The sequence below is a fragment of the Aspergillus thermomutatus genome (assembly GCF_002237265.1).
Source record: "Aspergillus thermomutatus strain HMR AF 39 chromosome Unknown NODE_226, whole genome shotgun sequence".
Taxonomy (NCBI): domain Eukaryota; kingdom Fungi; phylum Ascomycota; class Eurotiomycetes; order Eurotiales; family Aspergillaceae; genus Aspergillus; species Aspergillus thermomutatus.
This window is the reverse complement of record NW_020798276.1, coordinates 19,602-38,296: the sequence shown is the minus strand read 5'-3', so window position 1 is coordinate 38,296 and position 18,695 is coordinate 19,602. Positions and strand designations below refer to the sequence as shown.

General features: G+C 48.5%; 6 protein-coding genes across 6 annotated transcripts; 2 read left to right on the top strand and 4 right to left on the bottom strand.

Annotated features, from left to right (window-relative positions):
* Window positions 1–891: 891 nt before the first annotated feature.
* On the bottom strand, window positions 892–1,483 carry CDV56_104707 (DUF4452 domain-containing protein; the record flags this gene model as incomplete). Its single annotated transcript, XM_026758326.1, has 2 exons — window positions 892–1,203; window positions 1,319–1,483. The coding sequence occupies 2 exons, from the start codon at window positions 1,481–1,483 to the stop codon at window positions 892–894; spliced, it is 477 nt and encodes a 158-aa protein (XP_026611459.1).
* Window positions 1,484–4,939: 3,456 nt separating this feature from the next.
* ssn8 (cyclin-dependent protein serine/threonine kinase regulator SSN8) lies at window positions 4,940–5,951 on the bottom strand (the record flags this gene model as incomplete). Its single annotated transcript, XM_026757918.1, has 3 exons — window positions 4,940–5,478; window positions 5,527–5,736; window positions 5,792–5,951. The coding sequence occupies 3 exons, from the start codon at window positions 5,949–5,951 to the stop codon at window positions 4,940–4,942; spliced, it is 909 nt and encodes a 302-aa protein (XP_026611458.1).
* A 618-nt stretch (window positions 5,952–6,569) lies between these two features.
* CDV56_104022 (calcium-binding mitochondrial carrier protein) lies at window positions 6,570–8,766 on the top strand (the record flags this gene model as incomplete). The annotated part of the gene is made up of 8 exons (XM_026757641.1): window positions 6,570–6,699; window positions 6,773–6,853; window positions 6,948–7,155; window positions 7,213–7,832; window positions 7,880–7,941; window positions 8,002–8,105; window positions 8,158–8,190; window positions 8,247–8,766. The coding sequence occupies 8 exons, from the start codon at window positions 6,570–6,572 to the stop codon at window positions 8,764–8,766; spliced, it is 1,758 nt and encodes a 585-aa protein (XP_026611457.1).
* Window positions 8,767–9,394: 628 nt separating this feature from the next.
* CDV56_103841 (glutathione S-transferase family protein) lies at window positions 9,395–10,675 on the bottom strand (the record flags this gene model as incomplete). The annotated part of the gene is made up of 5 exons (XM_026757460.1): window positions 9,395–9,970; window positions 10,034–10,212; window positions 10,272–10,358; window positions 10,433–10,601; window positions 10,670–10,675. The coding sequence occupies 5 exons, from the start codon at window positions 10,673–10,675 to the stop codon at window positions 9,395–9,397; spliced, it is 1,017 nt and encodes a 338-aa protein (XP_026611456.1).
* A 465-nt stretch (window positions 10,676–11,140) lies between these two features.
* On the bottom strand, window positions 11,141–15,042 carry ubaA (E1 ubiquitin-activating protein ubaA; the record flags this gene model as incomplete). Its single annotated transcript, XM_026757006.1, has 6 exons — window positions 11,141–11,279; window positions 11,336–14,120; window positions 14,175–14,260; window positions 14,316–14,404; window positions 14,475–14,563; window positions 14,973–15,042. The coding sequence occupies 6 exons, from the start codon at window positions 15,040–15,042 to the stop codon at window positions 11,141–11,143; spliced, it is 3,258 nt and encodes a 1,085-aa protein (XP_026611455.1).
* Window positions 15,043–15,373: 331 nt separating this feature from the next.
* On the top strand, window positions 15,374–17,773 carry CDV56_103070 (putative gamma-tubulin complex component GCP4; the record flags this gene model as incomplete). The annotated part of the gene is made up of 1 exon (XM_026756689.1): window positions 15,374–17,773. One exon carries the CDS (start codon window positions 15,374–15,376, stop codon window positions 17,771–17,773), a length of 2,400 nt encoding a protein of 799 aa, XP_026611454.1.
* Between the last annotated feature and the right edge of the window lie 922 nt (window positions 17,774–18,695).

Genomic DNA, 18,695 nt, shown 5'->3' with positions numbered 1-18,695 from the left:
GGTAAAGTGCGGCATGGTCAATGGCTTTCCAGCCAGAGACCATCTAGGCCAGTTGGTCAATTGCAGCGGAGCAACGAGCACCGCCCGACTCCGACTCTCAATCAATTTACAGGAAAGAAGAGAGAAAATCCAAAGGAGTTGAAAAGAGGAAAAAAGGAAAAAAGAAAAAAGAAAAAAAGGCATTTGCAAGGACATATGGGAACAGCGCCCGACGAGAGCATAGAGGTCACCAACAGAAATCCCAATCAGAACCCATGAAATCAACCCAACAATGCAGACGTATATCGTTTCCGCCTTTCTAATCCCTTTGAAGCATGAGAATTCCGTCCCACCCAAAAATCAATAACCCCAATAATAAGCAGATATCCGAGGATGAATCGGCAGAAAACTGAACGTATCTGACACAGTCGCCATAGCACACCGAACAGAAGCAACTCCGGACCATAGACATGAAAGCGCCGAGCCGCGCTTCTATACATCATCGCGGCCAAACCCGAGGCCAAAAGGAACATTTTTTCCCTAACCGGAAGATAAAACAAGGTATCGTGTGTGTGATAAGAAGAATGCAAAACTGAAGTCGAATCGCAGGCGCCGTCGCTCGCAATAGGTTGAAGCATAGCAGAGAATCTAATAGAAGTGCTGTAGGTCGTCATCGGAGAAAAGTGTATATACAGAAAACACTAGTTTATCCTCTTAGGTTTCTTGCGCTCGTAAAAGAAACTTCGGTTGAGTCGTGATAAGATGCGATGGCCGTATGGAAGTAAGTACCAGAAGAATTATGACCCACGGTTAGGGAAACCCGATGATGCAGAAGCTGAGACAGCAGAAGAGAAAACATGCTATGAACGGAGGTCTCTGTCACTGACATGGCGACCTGGCAGATGGCAAGCCTCACCACCGCCGCTGAGCATTCTGCATCGCACCAGGCGAAATCGACGTAGGTGGGCTGGTCAATGTCATTCCGGTATTAGGGTTGACGATGGGAATGACTTTGCGAGTGCGGACCGCCGACGGCTGTTGGAAGCTCATATTAAGATTACTGGTAACTCCTGAATGCACAAACGAATTGGTAGATGCGGGAGACAAGGAGATGGATGGTGTGACCTGCTGAACAGGTTGAATCTGATGCTGAAGAGGAGACGAGTCGGGAGAGCCGCTGGAGAGAGACGACCGATCCGAGGAAGCAGAGTGAATTGAATGCAGCTGTGATTTCGGGTGTTAATAAAATGCCTCGACTCTAGCTGGTTGAAGGGGGCCTAGGCGCTCGGCCAATGTCTGAGGGTACGGGGGGTCCGAGAACCGGGCTGTGATAACATACATCGTCCTCTGTGAGGAGACCCGGACAGAACTCCAGGTCGTCGTCCAGGTCGAAAGACCGTCCAGCTTCAAACCGTGCGCGGAAGGCAGTCACAGCAGGGGCTTCGGCAAGTTCCCTCATACTCTTCACACCACGAAATTGACGTTGAGCATTCTGAGATGCCATCTTGGGCCCTCTACGGGAGCGGCCGTTATGATGGTTGTTCGATGATGGCATGTGGCTAGTAGCACCCTGATGAGGGTGCTGCTGCTGATGCTGCTGCTGATGGCCGTAGAAAAAGGTAGACATTTTGATGTAATTTGTGGTGGCGAATAGAGGAGACAGATGTATGTTAATGTCACTGTCTCAGGTTTTCGAGGCGAATTCAAAGAACCAGCAGAACTCGATACCTGAGGATAACAAGAACGTTTTCAAAGGCGAAAGAAAAGGGTATAGACGGGAGAAGTCAGCTGAAATGCAAGTATATAAGACAAAGATACAAAGGGGATCGTAGTAATGATAGAACTGGAAGAAGAGAGGAAGCTTGGGAGTGAGAGCGAAAGGTCGGGTCAAATTTGCGTTTTAGTTGGTTGTGGGATGGGGAATCATGAATCGATGGCGGGACAAGAAGTAGGTAGAAAAGAAGGACCCGGAGCGAAGAAAAGGAAAACGATGATCGGAGCGGACGGAGGCAACAGGCCAGGAGGGGCTTGCAGTTGTTTTGCTGGGGCTGAGTGAGGTGAGTCCTCAATCCTTAGAAGCTGGTGGAGCCCTTGCAAAGGCAGTACCAGATCAGTACAAAGTTTACCATACATTCAACCAAGTATGTAATAGTCAAATCGGTCCTGACGAGGGATTGTATGGTAATACCTCCGTTTCACTTTCGGCACTAACAAGGTCACGCAGCAGTCTTAGGGGAGGGTAAATCCAACCAGAAGTCCGTCCGCGGCATCTGAGTGGCAAGACGTGGACTAGGAAGCCAATGATAGCCATTTAAAGGAGCTGGAAGTGGAGAAGGAACAGCCACTTTGAATAAAAGCCAATAGTATTGCACTAATCTTACTCAAAGTGGTTAGTAAGTGGCCCAGAGTGACGTCTTTTAAATTACATTCTAATCTTCTTCTGGCAAATTTATCTCCTCGTCTCTGCACTGAAATCTAGGCTTGCTCGATTGAGCTTAGCTGGCAATCCTGAGGCGATATTACTCCGTACTCAAGGATACAGCTGTGAACGGCAAAGATGAAGAGACTGATGTTATTCTGCCTTTATTTTCCACTATGCTTCCAGTTTGGTGTCTGTAAGACTGTAGGTATGGCCGTATGAGCATCAATAATGTATGTAGTATGTCCAGGGCTGCTAGCGACTGTTGTTCACCAAAAACATGGACTTAAAATAGGGAAGCACAACGACGACTATGAATAGGTATTTTCCTCATGTAGATTTATGTCATGTCAGCCAGTACCTGCACATGGGTTGCGCTGGGGGATGTACTATGTAGTTTCAAGTTTCAGATCCCTCAAGACTGTTATTGACATCTATCTAGTATTATTACCTCTCTATTGTTGGACAAGCAAAGAAAGGAGAGAGAATGTAAGGTAAGGACCGTAAGGCACTGGTATGGGGTCCACTTCCGAAGACAGACAGGCATGCGTTGCAACTTGGAAAGCAGCAGCCAGCACCAAGCGCCAAAATTCCCCCTCGAATCTGCGGGTAATGCACTCCACTCACCCTTTGTGCTTTGATCTGTTCGTCGTCACTCTCGGCAAGGTACCTCACCATGCCTTTCTCTTGAACCGTGCCATCTGGTCCTGGGTAGCCTTAGGCTTGGTTGGATATCTGGTCAACAATAACAATGTCTGCAAGAACCTAAGGTATGTAGCATGCATACTGATATCGATCGCCAGAGATCCAGAGGTCAACCCTCCGACCCCAATTTGAGATTTCCTTGTATGATTGAGAAGTCTTGACGAGGTACCTTACTGTGTAAGTAGACTGAACACAGCTCTTACGAGCTTAAAGTACCACATTTGTTCCAGAATCGAATTGCCGCTGGAGTCGATCAATCATTGATAAGTACTGATTCATGAATCGTACAATCGACCCAGTTTTCGAACCATGCTGGCCCTCCTATCTCTTTTTGATAACCGATATCAGAATACGAAGAGGATCCTCGCAAAAGTACTCCGCACATTGTACAGGGTGCCAGAGTGAATTTGATGCCTATTCTTGGATACTCTATAGAGTTATCTTAACTGGAGTACAGATGATCGCTTCTTCGAGCAGAAACGCGTAGAAGCATGATGAATGTGGTAAAAAGAGAAACACATCATTTAATGGCGGCTAACGAAGCACTTCACAGCGGCATATCTGCTTACAGTGGATCAAGGATGCATACCATCGGACCACACAGTCCTTCTCTCCTTGCACTACTGCACATGGACTCCTGGGGATTAGGATGCATTTCTTCTTGTTTCTCCTGGGTGCATGGTTGGGCACTAATCCCATTGGTGATAGGTGCAAAAGGTTCCCTCCTGCATGATGCATGGGCTGTTAACATGATTTCAAAACATGAGCCCATGTTCTAAGTTTATGGACTTGGCCCGGCATAACTACACTCTCAAAGTCTTCCGAAAGGTCATCTCACCGCCTCTTTTATCATTTTATGATTCTGAGTCCTATCATGGGTTTTCAGTCTTCAGAAGACTCCTTATTATTGAATATGAGGGGCACCAAGACAGGATGAAAGAGTTACCCCTCACAAGGTTCAAACCTTGTTTGCTATCCTGCATGTACTGCATATTCCTTATGATCAATAATCGCGACTTTTCTTGAAAGTACTCGAGCCGATTTAAGGTGACACAGTGCGAGGTATCCAACTCTTTCATCACAACCCAGTGCCATCCATTTCGCTTTTCGTGGTGGATATCCAATTGACAGATGCATCAAATCGGTTCTGTCAGTCTTAAAATGCGGCCTGTACTTGGTCACCACTATTCTTACGCTAACAGAGCAGTTACACTGATTCAAGATACCTGCAAAACATAGTATTTCTGGAGTTGCACGGCCGACGCTTCTAGTGCTGTAGAAGGGACCGCAAAAATGTGTTCAACTCAAAGCGAATATTCTCACGGACTCCCCAACGGCAGATTCACACATCTCACTGCCTTCCGGGACGTTCTCAGCTCGGGAATATGACAGTCATGATTAGTGACGGAACATGACTAAGGCCTGAAAGCGCGGCATCTCACCAAGGACCTTCTGAACGAATGAATGCTCCCTGATGGCAGATCACTGGCCAGCAGCTATTGTGACACATGGTCTACTTCTGCTAGCAGTTGCTCTTGATCAGCCAACTAGGCCAATCACTTCGACTACCCGGAAGAGTAGGCACTGACGCCAAATAAAGCGGTCAACTCCTGCAGGGAGTTGTGGGAATAGAGGAAACTCGGCAGTCAGCATTTTGCAGTGAGAAAGAACAAAAAGTAACTCATCCAACTCCTTTAAGAAAGATACTGCAAGCTAGCAGGGTAGACACCCTCCACACCCTGTGGTCGTATATGCTAGAACATGCGAATGCCAGCAAGTGAAGACCCTGAACGCCGTTCTAATGCCCGTGCAACTAAGATCAAGTGCAAATCAATGTCATTTGTCCAGATTTTTGGTTTTGACCATCCGTCCAAGTAGCTCCTTGCAAGTCTTCTCGCTGTACTGCTCCCAAACTTCATACAGCGACACCAATTCCTGGGTGCACTCAATGACAGCTTTGATATCGACTTCACTCTCAGCAAGCCAGCTGATGAGTTTCTGAAGTTTGGGAGGAGGCCCAGAACCAGTTCGGTCTCCTAATGCGGCTAGCACGTTCATTCCACCATCCCTCATTGCGCCGGCGAGGACGGGGGCTGCAGACCCGTGAAAGTTTCCCGAACTCGGCTTGAAGACAATTGCGACAATAATCGCCATGACTGCAATGACATGAGGAGCGTATAGGAGAGGTAGGTCGGTCAGGTAATGATCATTGATCACAGACCATGCAAGGGCGACCTCATCCGAAGTGAGTGACAGCTCGGGCTGAAGCTCTGATAATGTTCGATACGGATGGTGCACAATGAGTTGCGAGTTCATCTCTGATATCAGGGAGAATTCACATTCGCCAAGTTTGGAAACATCCGGAGTGATGAATTCTGCCATCTGTTAGCGATGGTATACTAAACACGTATCGGATGCTATACCTGGCCAGAGGCTTCGGGCTTCACCGACAACAAAACGGATATGTTGCGGACACTCTTCCATTTTGCAGGCGAGATAGAAAGCAGTCGTAAGAACAAGGTAAGGGTTTGTGTGTCTGATCTCATTCTTTGTATAGAATCGCTTGATATACACCTGAGCAGTCGCAAGTGCTTGCTGCCTAGTTGACATTCGCTTTCCAAGCTTTATAAGTTCTGCTTGTAATCAGCCCGATCCTCTTCTCAAGATACATATCTGGCTCTCGCTTACGCTGACTGAAATAGATATTGAGTAGTCTCTGGTCCGGTAGAGGGAACTGAGAATGAGCAACTTTATCTCTTTCTCGAAAGATTTCCCGAATCTCCGCCAATTTTTCTCTTGTAAACAGCCAATGCCGACGCTGGGTCGACGCCCAATAATTGGCCGCCATTTCCGGATTTGTGGTCAAGCACCTGAATATTGCCTTGTTTCTTCAGGTCGAAGAATTCATCATGATGGCACTAGAGATACCGGCATATCCCTCGGAATCGGAGCACCGTATGACTCAACTTGATACAGTGGAAAAGCACGGATAAAGGTGTCTTTCAGAATCACTTGAACTCAAGTATACAAAGAGCGATTCTAGTTATATCAGACGACGAAAGATCTCGCCTGCAGTCCATCATCACTAAGATGTTGTTCGGACATGTAACCTGCCCGGGGGTGAAAGCTTTCCCAAAGGGGACTAGTAGGGTTGGGCCCTCTGGTCCCGTGAACCGGGTCGGAACCTGCTTTTCTTCCGGTGGATGTCGTAAGGAAAGCAAATCATCGCGGCTGGATTTCTCATGGCGAGGAAGGTAGTTTCGGGCTTGATCTCATTAACTGCTTCAATAATAATGCACAGCATATAGCCTTTTTCTTCATATTTGCAATACCCACGGATTCGATGCACCAGTCATTGCGAAAATCTACAAACCCCTGCCGTCACAGGGAGAACTCCGACCTTAAATTCCTGTGACCTCTCTGAAAATAATGACGGGTCCTCGGCTATAGTCGATAAACATCGAACATGGCAATCGGCGAGTCGAAAGATGAACGTGACCAAAGAGTTGCAAAACTCTGGGAAAGCCTGGATGTCCAGAAACAAGGTCAACTCGATTTCAACGGCTTAAAGAAGGGGTTCAAGAGGATCGACCATCGTGAGCATACTCCCTGACTGGATCCCGTGCGCCTTGAGCAGCTGCTGACCTGGGCTATCGCAATTTTTGACAGCTCTGAAAAATGCGGATGACATGCTACGGAATATCTTGCAGACGGTCGACACCAACGGCGATGGATACATAGACTACTCTGGTAAGATCATATGGACTTTATCAGGAGCTTTTTTCTCTCCTATTTTGGAAACTGGCTTAATGCCAGTATTTTTTACCCGCCTAATGATGATCAGAATTTCGAGCCTTCGTCGACCATACTGAGCACGGGCTATGGCGACTCTTCCAGAGCATCGATCGCAACCAGAATGGAGTGATAGACAAGAACGAACTGAGGGCTGCCTTTTCCCATTCTGGGATCACGTTGTCTAGCGCTAAACTAGACGCCTTCTTTGAGGATGTTGACTCAAACAAGGATGGTGTCATTTCGTATCCAGAGTGGAGGTATGTGCATGAAGGGTCAGATGAAGTTGCCAGTGATGACTGACCATACAACCCTAGGGACTTTCTTCTATTTCTTCCCGCACATTCGCCGTCCGATCTGCACGCTGTCTTGTCATATTATACGGCCACGGGCAATCTAAACCCGGAAGGAGATGTCCACATCAATGATCTGCAGGGTTTAGGTACAGACCACTCGTTTCTTAAACATTATATTTTGGCCATTCAAGACATTTTGTACAATATTTTCCCTGTGCACCTTTTGACAGCCTTGGTTCCATCAGCTTACGCCGAAGCCGGCGGAACGTTATTGTTGGGCGCCGCACTAGAGCATGGTTCTCTCCCTTTAGACGATGACTTCGAGTTGGAGTGGCTGCCCATACCCAGGACTGTCGCCATGTGGATGTCCTTCCGATATTATGAACAGAAGTTGACCGAGAACACTCCTCAATTAGGTTATTTTCTTGCGGGCGGGATCGCAGGCGCCGTATCAAGAACAGCCACCGCGCCTTTAGATCGACTTAAAGTCTATCTTATCGCTCAGACTGGCGCGAAGAAAAGTGCTGCTCAGGTGGCGAAGGATGGTGCTCCATTGAAGGCAGCTGGTTGTGCTTCCAGAACACTTGTCGGTGCGGTAAAGGAGTTATGGCGTGCTGGGGGAATACGGAGCTTGTTTGCAGGTATGTTGAATGATTATAGTGTCATGGAATCTACTGACGTCCAGAAGGCAACGGCTTAAATGTCGTTAAAGTTATGCCCGAATCAGCCATCAAATTCGGAGCCTATGAGGTATGACATGATTGTCCACTAAGGCGGGTTTTGGTCAGCAATTGATGATGTGATGAATAGTCTGCAAAACGTGCATTCGCCCGTCTTGAAGGACATCACGATCCCAAACGACTCAAGCCTACGTCGCAATTCTTGTCCGGTGGTTTCGGTGGAATGGTGGCCCAGTATGTGACGCGAGATTTCTCCGCAAACCAGTATTATCTGACAGCAATGTAGATGCTTCGTCTATCCTCTTGATACCCTCAAGTTGTAAGTCCTGGTTGTTCAGTCAGATATCATTCCTAAAGCTAACTGACCCCTCTTAGCCGAATGCAATGTGACACCGTTGAGGGTGGCTTGAAAGGCAATCAACTCATCGCAGCTACTGCTCGAAAAGTGTGGAACAAAGCAGGCCTCCTGGGCTTTTTCCGTGGTTTGCCGTTAGGCCTCGTTGGCATGTTTCCTTACGCCGCCATCGATCTGTCAACCTTCGAATATCTGAAACGCGCTCTCCTTGCACGGCAAGCCCGGATTAACCACTGCCATGAAGATGATGTTCCCCTTAACAACTTCACCACAGGAGCAATCGGTGCTCTGAGCGGCGGGTTCAGCGCTTCCGTTGTCTACCCACTGAATGTTCTTCGTACCAGACTACAGGCCCAAGGCACTGTCCTTCACCCCACCACATACACCGGTATTGCTGATGTTGCGCGAAAAACGCTCCAATCTGAAGGCCCCCGTGGCTTTTACAAAGGACTTACGCCAAATCTTCTCAAAGTAGCACCCGCCGTGTCGATCAGCTACGTTGTATATGAGAACTCGAAACGAATGCTTGGACTAAAATAACACCTCAGAGCACCAGTCCGAACAATCGTGCCTTCTCCTCTCGCTATCCCTTCTAATTTCTTCACTTCTTCGATTTTTAGAATATTTTGTCAAGATACCCATAAAGCCAGGTCGCCATATGTGACAAGCCGTTTCTCTCGGTTGGGATTAGCAGATTCAGTCCGCTTTCTGAGCTTTTTGCTTGCTTTCTCCGTTTATCGGCTTTTATCGCATCTAACCATTCGAACTCCTTGTTGTTTCTGAGCTTATATTTTGTGCCACTGACATCTCGATGCGACTCATGGTCCACCGCTGATGGTCATTTATTGGGGACGGTTTTGCATAGCACCACCCTTAGCATGGCAGGGCGTCGTGTGGTAATGCATATGGTGGCGTTTGTCCATACTTGTTACATTCTCTTTCTTCATTCTTGTATACCAAAGGAAACCTGTGGATCCTGCTGAAAGAATCTGGAACCATGTATCTACATCTCATGCTTCACAGCGTCCACTTCTGACTCAGATAACAACAGAAATAGATCCATCTGTCAAACAGACTCGAGTTTTTTTTTTTTTTACCGTTGGACTGTGCTGTGACGCGTGCGTTTTCCATACGATTGTCCAAATCAATATAGCAGTAGATCCTTCATTTACTGTTGTGCGGCAACCGCTCTCACCTCTTCCTCCTTAGGAAGAATATCCGGAATCGGTCCGACAGGAGTAATAGCAAACTGATTGATCTGCTTATGACTCTTCGTATAGTGTTTCTTAATGTGCTCAAAATCCGTCGTCTCCCGGAACGCGGGGATATCCCAGTAAAGGCGACGCACCCAACGATGAATGGCCGGGTACCCGGAGCGAATATCACGGATGTTACACTTGAAGTGCTGCACGTAGACGGGGTCAAAGCGGATGATAGTCGTGAAGAGTCGGATATCGATCTCGGTGAGGGATGAGCCGAAGAAGTACGGGGAGTTGGGGTCCTTTGAGAGATGGGCCTCGATCCTGTCGAGGGAGGAGAAGAGGGTCGTCACGGCCTTTTCGTAGGCTTCTTGTGTCGTTGCGAAACCGGACTTGTAGACGCCGTTGTTGACGTCGTTGTAGGTCCAGTCGTTGGTGGCGTCGATCTCGCTTCGGAGAGCAGGAGGGTACAGGTCGACGTTCTTGTACTTTTCGGGAAGGAGATCATCGAATTCGTAATAGAACATGCGAATGATCTCAGCGCTCTGTTCAAACGTTGAGATCAGTAAGGATTCCGGCGACAGGGGATAGAGAGGAGATGTACGTACCTCATTGCTCACGATTCGTTGCGTCTTTTTATCATATAGCACTGGAACAGTGAATCTTCCGGTATAATCAGGGTTATTGGAGAAGTATATGTCACGCAGATGCGTGAAATCGGGATGCCACGGGTCTGCGGTAACATTCTCTCCTGGAAGCTTCTCGTCGGCCGTTACGAAGCGCCAGCCTTTCCAGCAGGAAATATTAGCTTCTTTCTTTAGCGGGTTCGATCCCGAAAGTGCGTACCCTTTTCGCCCAAATGCCAATGGACTGATGTGAACGAGATGATATCCTCGAGACCCTTGAGCTTCCGTGTGATCAATGTCCGGTGTGCTACGTCATGAGAAGGGTGTTAGCTATTGTGGCTTACTCTTGAGCACCGAAGACGTCTTCAAGAGAAAGCGCACCCCAAGGACAGGCATATGAGACATAAAGATGATAGCGATCTTTCTCCGGAGGAAATTGAGCGCCAGGCTCCCTGGAGATGAAGTTGCGGAAAACCGATTGCTGCCGCTTGAATTCGCCCGACTTGTCGTTGGGGTTCACCCAATCGGTAATTTTGTCTCTATTGCCTGTCTATTTGGGAAGGAGCATAGGTCAATTAAAAGCCTTTTGAGACATTTGAATGAGACTCGAGAGCTTACAGCCATGTTGCGGATTGGGAAGAGAGGTTGTCTGAGGATAATGGAGCTTCCGTAAGCTGAGGAGGAATTGCGAAAACAGGCAGTTGTTATGGACCTCGAGATATGTCGCGAGACCAGCTGGGTTCGAGGGAGCGCAGCAAGCATGAGATATTGCTGAGGCTTTCGGAGTAATCAAAGAGAGGGAATGACGCCTTTAATAGATAATGGTTTGCTATCTCGATCACCGAGTTGTGGTGCGGGGTGCAATGACGTTTGCTTACTGAGTGCTTACGGGTGGATCACATAAACTCTGACAAAGCTTCACGGACAGAACTGCTTACAGGGGCACCCTCATCTCTACCACTACTACTATGTAAACGCAAGTCAGAATTATCACTCATCTATTGATGACAACGAAATGCATATCTTTGTTTCTAAACTGGTGACAGAATGCTGTCATGCCGCATATCGATTTCTGCACAGGTATTCCATCTACTTCTGGAGTTTCACCATAACGTAGGGAATTTCAACATCCTCCTCATTTTGATCCTCTGCAGTCACCTCGAAGATGATGTTCTTCTGATGTTCTGGGACAGGCTTCTTGCTAATATGCTCCACGAGCTTGCTCATCCTAGGCAAATAATATTAGTCGACAGCTGAAAGCGATGTGTAAAGGGTGATACATACTTCATAGGAAGTCGGTCTTTGACCTTAGATGGGCCGTAAAAACTGGCATACAGCAGACTGACTCCCGAGCTGACCATGCTAATCTCCAAGCCCAGGTCCGAGAAGTGTTTGAGGAAGTCTTGTAGAGGAATGTCGTCGATTTCGAAACGGTCCCAGAGTCGATCAATGGTCACCTCACCTTGCTTGCCCATGTACTTGCCCTTTGGACTGGCGATTGGCTCACTGAAGCCAAAGAACGGGAGAGCGAGGTTCACGAAGCCGTTCTTGTATTGCTCGATATCATCCTTTCCGTCGATGATCTTGTACAGCTCCAGGGCAACCAAGCCTGTCACCAATGCGGTGGTTGTGGCAATGGCCGGAATGATCTTACCGGCAATGAACTTGGTTTTGTGGCGGTCGGCCTGGGGAATTTCATAGTTGTCCGCGCGGAGGTTGCTAGCGGCGGTGATGAAGTCGATGTGATGGTTTGTATCGTCATCCTTCTCAAATTCAACGGGGTTCAAGCGGAATCCGGAGAGGGATTCGGGCGAGGGTAGAGACTCAACGAGGCGCTCAATCTCTTGACCGTCATCAAGGGATGATCCAGATTGTTGAGCATTCGGGTCGGGCTCATTCTCATCGGCCTGAATCTTGACGCCGGAGCTTGGTGTAAATTCAGGAATGATCATGTTGTCCACAATCTTTCTGTAGTACTCTTTGTCTACGCCGGGGTTCTTGATTCCATAGTTAAATGCATGGAGATTTGCGCCGGCAACGATGAATGCAAGGTGAGTTGGGTTCGAGCTATCGAACTTGAGGGGTGTTGGGGCACGCTTCGGCCCAGACCAGAAAGGCTGACCAGTAGAGGTCTTAGAGTCCCGAGGGAAGTTGTAAAGAAGCTGTTGAATTGCATTGTTATACTGAGCCTCAAACTGATGGCGAGCCCAGACAATGCAATCATCAAAGGAAGCTGGCTTGTTGGTTACCAAGAAGTCCCGCAGGTGCTCCAAAGTCTGCTTCTCATTTCCAGCCTGCTTGAGCGTCTGCTCGATGTAATTTGGCTGGGACAGATACATGTTCACAGCCTCAGGGGGTCCGACAAAGAAAGTCTGGAAGAGATCCCGTGCCCAGGCAATTGTGTGTTCAATTCGGTTGGGGAAGCTCTTCAATGTGCACATTGGGAACGACTTTTCTGGAGGATCCTGAGAGCTCGAGTAGGACTCGGTGATATGGGGCAGAATGACCTGAGTGTTGCCCTTTGTGCCAAGGGTACCGCTCTCAAGAAGAGGTTTTCGGAAGAAAACACAGCGACGATCAACGTAAGTTCTTGCGTCAACGTTGTCCAGGGCGTTGGTCACACCATCCAGAGCTTCCCAGAATTTTTCGTTGAAAATGTGTTCGGTGTCGGGCCCAACCCGGTCTCGAAGTGTCACGATTTTACCGTTCAGGTCGGGGTTCATCGCCTGTACCGCAGCAGAAGCGCATTCACTCTTGAGCTTACCAACGTCTTTAGAACGGAACAGAAATTGTCTGTTGAGGTTGCTCCTTTCGATTTGATCCATGTCAGTGACGAAGATCTTGCCCTTGGGACCAGTTCCAAGGCCCATCATGGCCCAGTTCTTCAAAGTCTCGCATCCAATAGCTCCCGCCCCAACAAGGAACTGCGTGAGATTGGCGATCTTGTCTTGAAATTCCTTGCCGAAGACGGCTATTTGCCCGTCGTAGCGAGTGCCAAGTGGCTTACAGCTCTCTTCGGAACGGGTGACAGATGTTGGCAGTGACTCCAACGAGTCGAGGTAGAGCCATTGATGGATAGGATTGAATTTTCCGGAGACGGCCTTCAGAACTTCCTGGGCCGCAACACCTCCGAAGAAAGCAGCCAAGGGGTTGAGATCTCCGCGAGCCTGGTAGCTCAGCTCTCTAATAATTTTCTCGTCCAATTCCACCTTCTCCTCTTGGCTTGATGCAAGATCATTCGCAATCTTAATCACTTCCTGGGCATCACTGTCATTGTGGGGGCGAGGGAATTGACCATCATGAGCCTCGGCGAATTTGTGAAGCGCTTGAACTCCGATATGTAGCTGTTGTGGCCGGTCGAACTTGGCAAAGTCAGAGACCATGAGCTCAGGCTTCTTGAGCTGTTCGCTGAATGACTCAAAGTCGACGAACTTAGGCATCTTGACCTGCGTGAAGATACCACCGCCTTGATAGGTGCCTAGGCCCGAGACGTCCCCAATCGAGAATGTGTAAGGGCCTTTGACAGCGATCTTTCGTGGGTCGCAATTGTTCAGACCTTCCATACCCTTGACTTCAGTAAATGTCACAAAATCTCCGTCTTCGAGGCCATGGCGAGTCTCGTCCAATGCAGAAACTAAGCCGTCTTCGGCAATGTCGGCAACGATACCGCTGACTGGCTCTTCACCCGTAGCATCTCCAACGGTAAAGTTCTTCCCAAAATCATTGAAGATGTATCCAAAGAGACCGAATGTGTCGGTGATGGTGATATAGATGCCGTTTTTGTGGCAGAAGTCAGCGATAGCAAGCTGTTCCTTCAGAGGGGTTGTAGTGAGAACCACCGCCTGATACCGTTTCAGTTGCTCGAGATCATCCACAAGGTTACTACCCTCATGAACCGTAACAGGCACGTACGAGTTCAGCTCTGCGACCCTCGGAGCTGTTACCTCGGCCCTTGGTTTGCCGACATCTTGTGGTTGAAGAAAGAACTGAGAGGATAGGTCGGAGATGGCGACTGGTGCAGGATCGTATAGAGTGAGGGACTTGACACCGGCAAGGGCAATATTCTTGGCTGGAAGAGGTCGTCAGTTGTTGACCGTACTTCTCAAACGGCTATTGTACTCACCGATCTCCACACCAAGACCCTTCAGACCAACAACCAGAACATTCGAAGAGCCCATACGCTTCATAGCCTCATGACCAAGAACGTACCTATAAACCGATAAATATCGCAGAATTCCACTAATACGGAACGGTATCAACATACAGTTGACGACTGTACAAAGACTCGTCGATCTCTCCATGTTTGATCTTCTCCACTGTTTCCTGGGGGTTATCAAGTTGCATATTGGAGTCCTAGAGCCAAACGTACTTAGTACCTTCTGCGCGCTGTACAAGACTAGTGATCATAGATGGGATAGCATACCGTCATGATCTTCTTCTCAGGCGGAGTTGCTGCTTCGTCGCAGGACGCTCTACGCTTTCCCAGCTTCGCAGCGTCACGAACAGGTAGTTCTGAAGGAATTGTGAAGGATTATAGGTGAAAGTCTTGCCGTTTGAGCAAGACTTTCTAGCAGTATTGACTCGTGTCTACCACTCCTGGTGCAGACTAAAGAGATGCGGGAGCGCTTAGAATGTCGCTTAAGGTGATAAGTACAGCTAGAAGGAACTGTACAAAGCTTTCGGTTGAAGCAAAAAGTTTGTCGGCTTGAAAAGTTTGGAAGAGTCAAGGTAGATGATGAATTCACAAAGCAGAGAACGATGGATGAACCAAGCAAAGAGAGAAGAATGGGTGTCTCTTCTCAGTTGGCGACGTAAGAGGGACAAGCTGTTGATGGCTGACTCAGCAGCTTGCTTAGCTGTGATTGGCCACAGCCCCGCGAGGAGGACCTGGGATAAGGAAGCATTGCCAGTGGACGGGAACCTTTCGCGAAGAGAGAAAGAGTGATGGTGATGACGGCCGCGTGGGTGGATTCAGGCTGCCATAAGTTCATGATGCGTATACTGAATGAGCCTGGAGAAAAAATCGACTCAATCCAGCGGTGCGAGCACTCATCCCTTGAGTGACCTTGAATTGTCTCCTCCACAGTCTCTGCGGTCACATCAGTCTCCGACGCGTCGTGAAATCCAGTTTCAGGACACGCACTTGATCTTTCTTGTGTTTTTTTATGTGTCGCTACGAGCTTCTCGGTCGAGGACTACTGTATTGGCAGCGTCGAAAGTCCAAAGCAGATAGAAACTCATCATCCAGGTCGGTCATGCTTCTATATACAAAGCTCCTTAGGTCACTTCCCTCTAACCTTAAGATAGTGGGCTCCAGGCAGAATGCTTCACGAGATCCTACTCTCACTCTCAGGCCAACCGTCCCCTCTCTTCGCTTTCAGTTCAGAAGAAGATGTCGTCTCTGAGAATGCTTTTCCACTGTCCCCTCCGGAGAAAGCCCTCCTCACATCCCTCGCCCGTTTGAGTCGACTCCATGCCAGACTTCGAGAACACACGTCTCTTATATCATCTTCACATCCTTCGATCATCTGCCGTGCTGTTTCCTCAACCATAAACGCACATCATTTAGGAGGTTTTCAGAGGAAGATACTGGAAGTCGAGAAGGCAATCTTGGCCGAGGATAGTGCATATGTTGGCGGTTATGGCATCGTACCATTGTCAACGATCGTTGGGGAGTTTTCGCCCTGGACAAGGCGATTAGAATGGCTTTGGGAGGTTGTCCGATTCATTCTTCCCAAAAACAGGACTAGTAGTACGCATGGTTGTACAGGCCCGGCCCTGATTGATTACCTTCGAACAGAATCCCAAACCGGCTATCTTGACCTCGAAGAAATCGCGTTGCACCTGATCACTGTGGCCGAAACTGCTTGGATGAGGCAGGTATCGACGTGGCTACTGTATGGAAATCTCCCCGTCTTCGGGAAGGATGACTTCTTCATTCAGGAGGATAATTCGAGCCAAATTGATGATTCGTCCTCCATTGCAAACTTTATGATGCAGACAAGCCTGCTTCCAAAGTTTGTTTCATTGCACACAGCGTCATCAATCTTATTCATTGGGAAGACTTTAAATCACATCAGGGCGAAGCGGAAAGGTGCTACAGCAGAATCGTCTGGTTCCCCGGCACCGCCAGTCACTCTTCAGGGCGAGCATATTGCGCACCTCGCCTCGTTGGCATCGCCAATATCAGCCCCAAAACTATCGAACGCGATAGATTCTATCCGCTTGTCTTTGTCACAGAGTGTACTTTCGAAGCTACTGCCGTTACCCAAGATCCTCGAGATTCTTTCTGTGCTGCATGATTTTCTTCTATTGGGACGCGGTGAATTTGCTACTGCGCTTGTGTCTCATGCCGATGCCAGACTGCTTGAGCGCCATCGAAGACCCGAGCTTCTCGCTGGCAGGGTCAGAGCGCAAACGGAGCTAGATGGACTTGTCGTCAAAGAGGGTGATATAACACATGCTTTGACAAACACATGGGCCGAGCTTTATTCTCTACAAAATGAGGAAGACCCTGTGGATGAGTCTCTTGATCTTGCCCGAGACCTTGTTCGCTTATCCATTACTGCCACTACTAGTGGACACACGGTTGCACCGCACTCGGACGAAATTGGAACTGATTTAGTAGCGGAAATTTCAGACGTCTCATTTGAGGACCTTCTTTTTCCGGCTCGAAGCTCTCTCTCAGTAGAAGTACGTGCGCCCCTTGACCTATTTCTATCGACGTCCGACATCGCTGTTTACTCAAAGATCCATTCATATCTTTTGGGCATTCGACGTGCGCAAATACGAATTAGTGATCTCTGGAAGCACTCTTTTCTCCGAAAAAGTTACCCTTCTCCATGGGGCCCACCCCGAAGCAATACTTCGTTTGGACAGAGTAAGCTTAAGCTGGGAAGGCAGAGAGACAATACCCGGCTTAGCCAAATGAGACCAATCTGGGCAACGAGCAGTGCTTCACTCTTTGTCTTATCAGAAATTGGTAGTTTTTTCCAGGGTGAAGTTATTAATGGCTGCTGGCAGCACTTTCGTGAGTGGATCCAAGGTGGGCTGGGTACTGTTACGCCCTCGACAGGTTCTCGACCTGGAACGTCTGCATCTCTGAAGAGCAGGCATAGCGACAGTCCAATTAAAGGCAGCGTTGATATCGATCGCTCGAGTCAGGCTGCGCCGCAACGACTTGATCCCGAAACTCTGACAGTCGCCCATCGTCGCTATCTATTTTCACTAGTTCAGTCACTGTTTTTGACTGATAAACCATTTAAAAAGGCCCTTCGATCCTTGCTTAGTGTGATTGACCATTTTATCGCACTAGTTATTCGCCTAGAAAGTGTCCAGAGAAATATGGACTTGGAAACAGATGAAGGTGTGGTAGACGCCTTGGCGGACTACCCCAAGGAGGAGACAGAATTATTGGAAGCCTTAAGGACTACACGGATGGAGGTCGAAGGGGGAATCAGGGACGTCATCGCTTGCCTGAGAGACATCGACGACAGTCGATCGGGAGAGGGACGAAAGATGTTCGACCTTGTAAAGCATGCTCGCGCAACCATGCTCGCCGACAGACAGGATGGCAGCGGTATGAGCTCTCAATTTTGCCAATACTTGCCGCGAAAGACAGCTGGGGTCGATCAACTTCTCATGAAGCTGGACTTCGGGCATGCCAATGGAAGCATTGCGGCTACAGCTCCTGTGGCAGGCGACTTCTTTGAGATGGATTAGACCGCACGCTAGTCCTTTCTTTCTACTCAGAGCTGATCGCTGGTTTTGCATCACTAGCGCTTAGGCATGTCTGCTGAGTATACGCACCCTTACTCACCCAGTCATCTCTTCCCTCGACTGTGGTACCTTTATGAAGGAGTGCATTTGCTATGAATGTATGAGATAGACGGCCAGTCATATGTGCTTTACTTATGCCCTAGAGAGTGCCTTGAATCCCTATAGTTTCGAAATGCAGTAGATTTGCTCGGCATGATGGACCTGCACTGCGGGGAAATCAATGAATCCATATACCTGCTCGTTGGCTGTGGCTGTTGTAGATTGCGTGTTGCAAATGGTGCAAATCTTCCATATTTCTACAGATGTTGCAGCTCTGTCTGGTCCATCACTCATCACCAATCTGCCAGAGTCTTATTCATTGCAGCGCGAATCTTATTTTCTCTCTCTGACTTCGTTCCACGGACACCTTGACAACGAACGTGCCGACGGTCAAATCAAAGCATCATTGAGATGGACCCAAAGTAACATCCCGATAAAATCTGCGTCTGTCAAGCTCCACCTAAAGTCAAAGGCCCACGGCAGGAACAACTACATGCACGCACCAACGAACAACGCACGGAAATCCCAAACGACGCGAACGAGACCTTGAAAAGAGAAAGCGAGACGGAAATATCAAGCCGTCGGCGCTGCTAGGACGGTCAGCCCTCTTCAAACATTCCCCGACTAGTCCAGGAATGCTCGACAAGTTGGCATCGGCGCAGACTCGAGCTGGACACAAGTATCGTGCTCTTCTGTTTCGGGAGACAAGAGAGTACGCATGGGGAGTTACCCGAGAAGAGTCGAGAGTGATGCTGCCACTCACTTGTTGCATTACTCCCATTGTTCTGTATCCCTCTTCCTTCCTTTACGATGTAGGCGCTTTTGC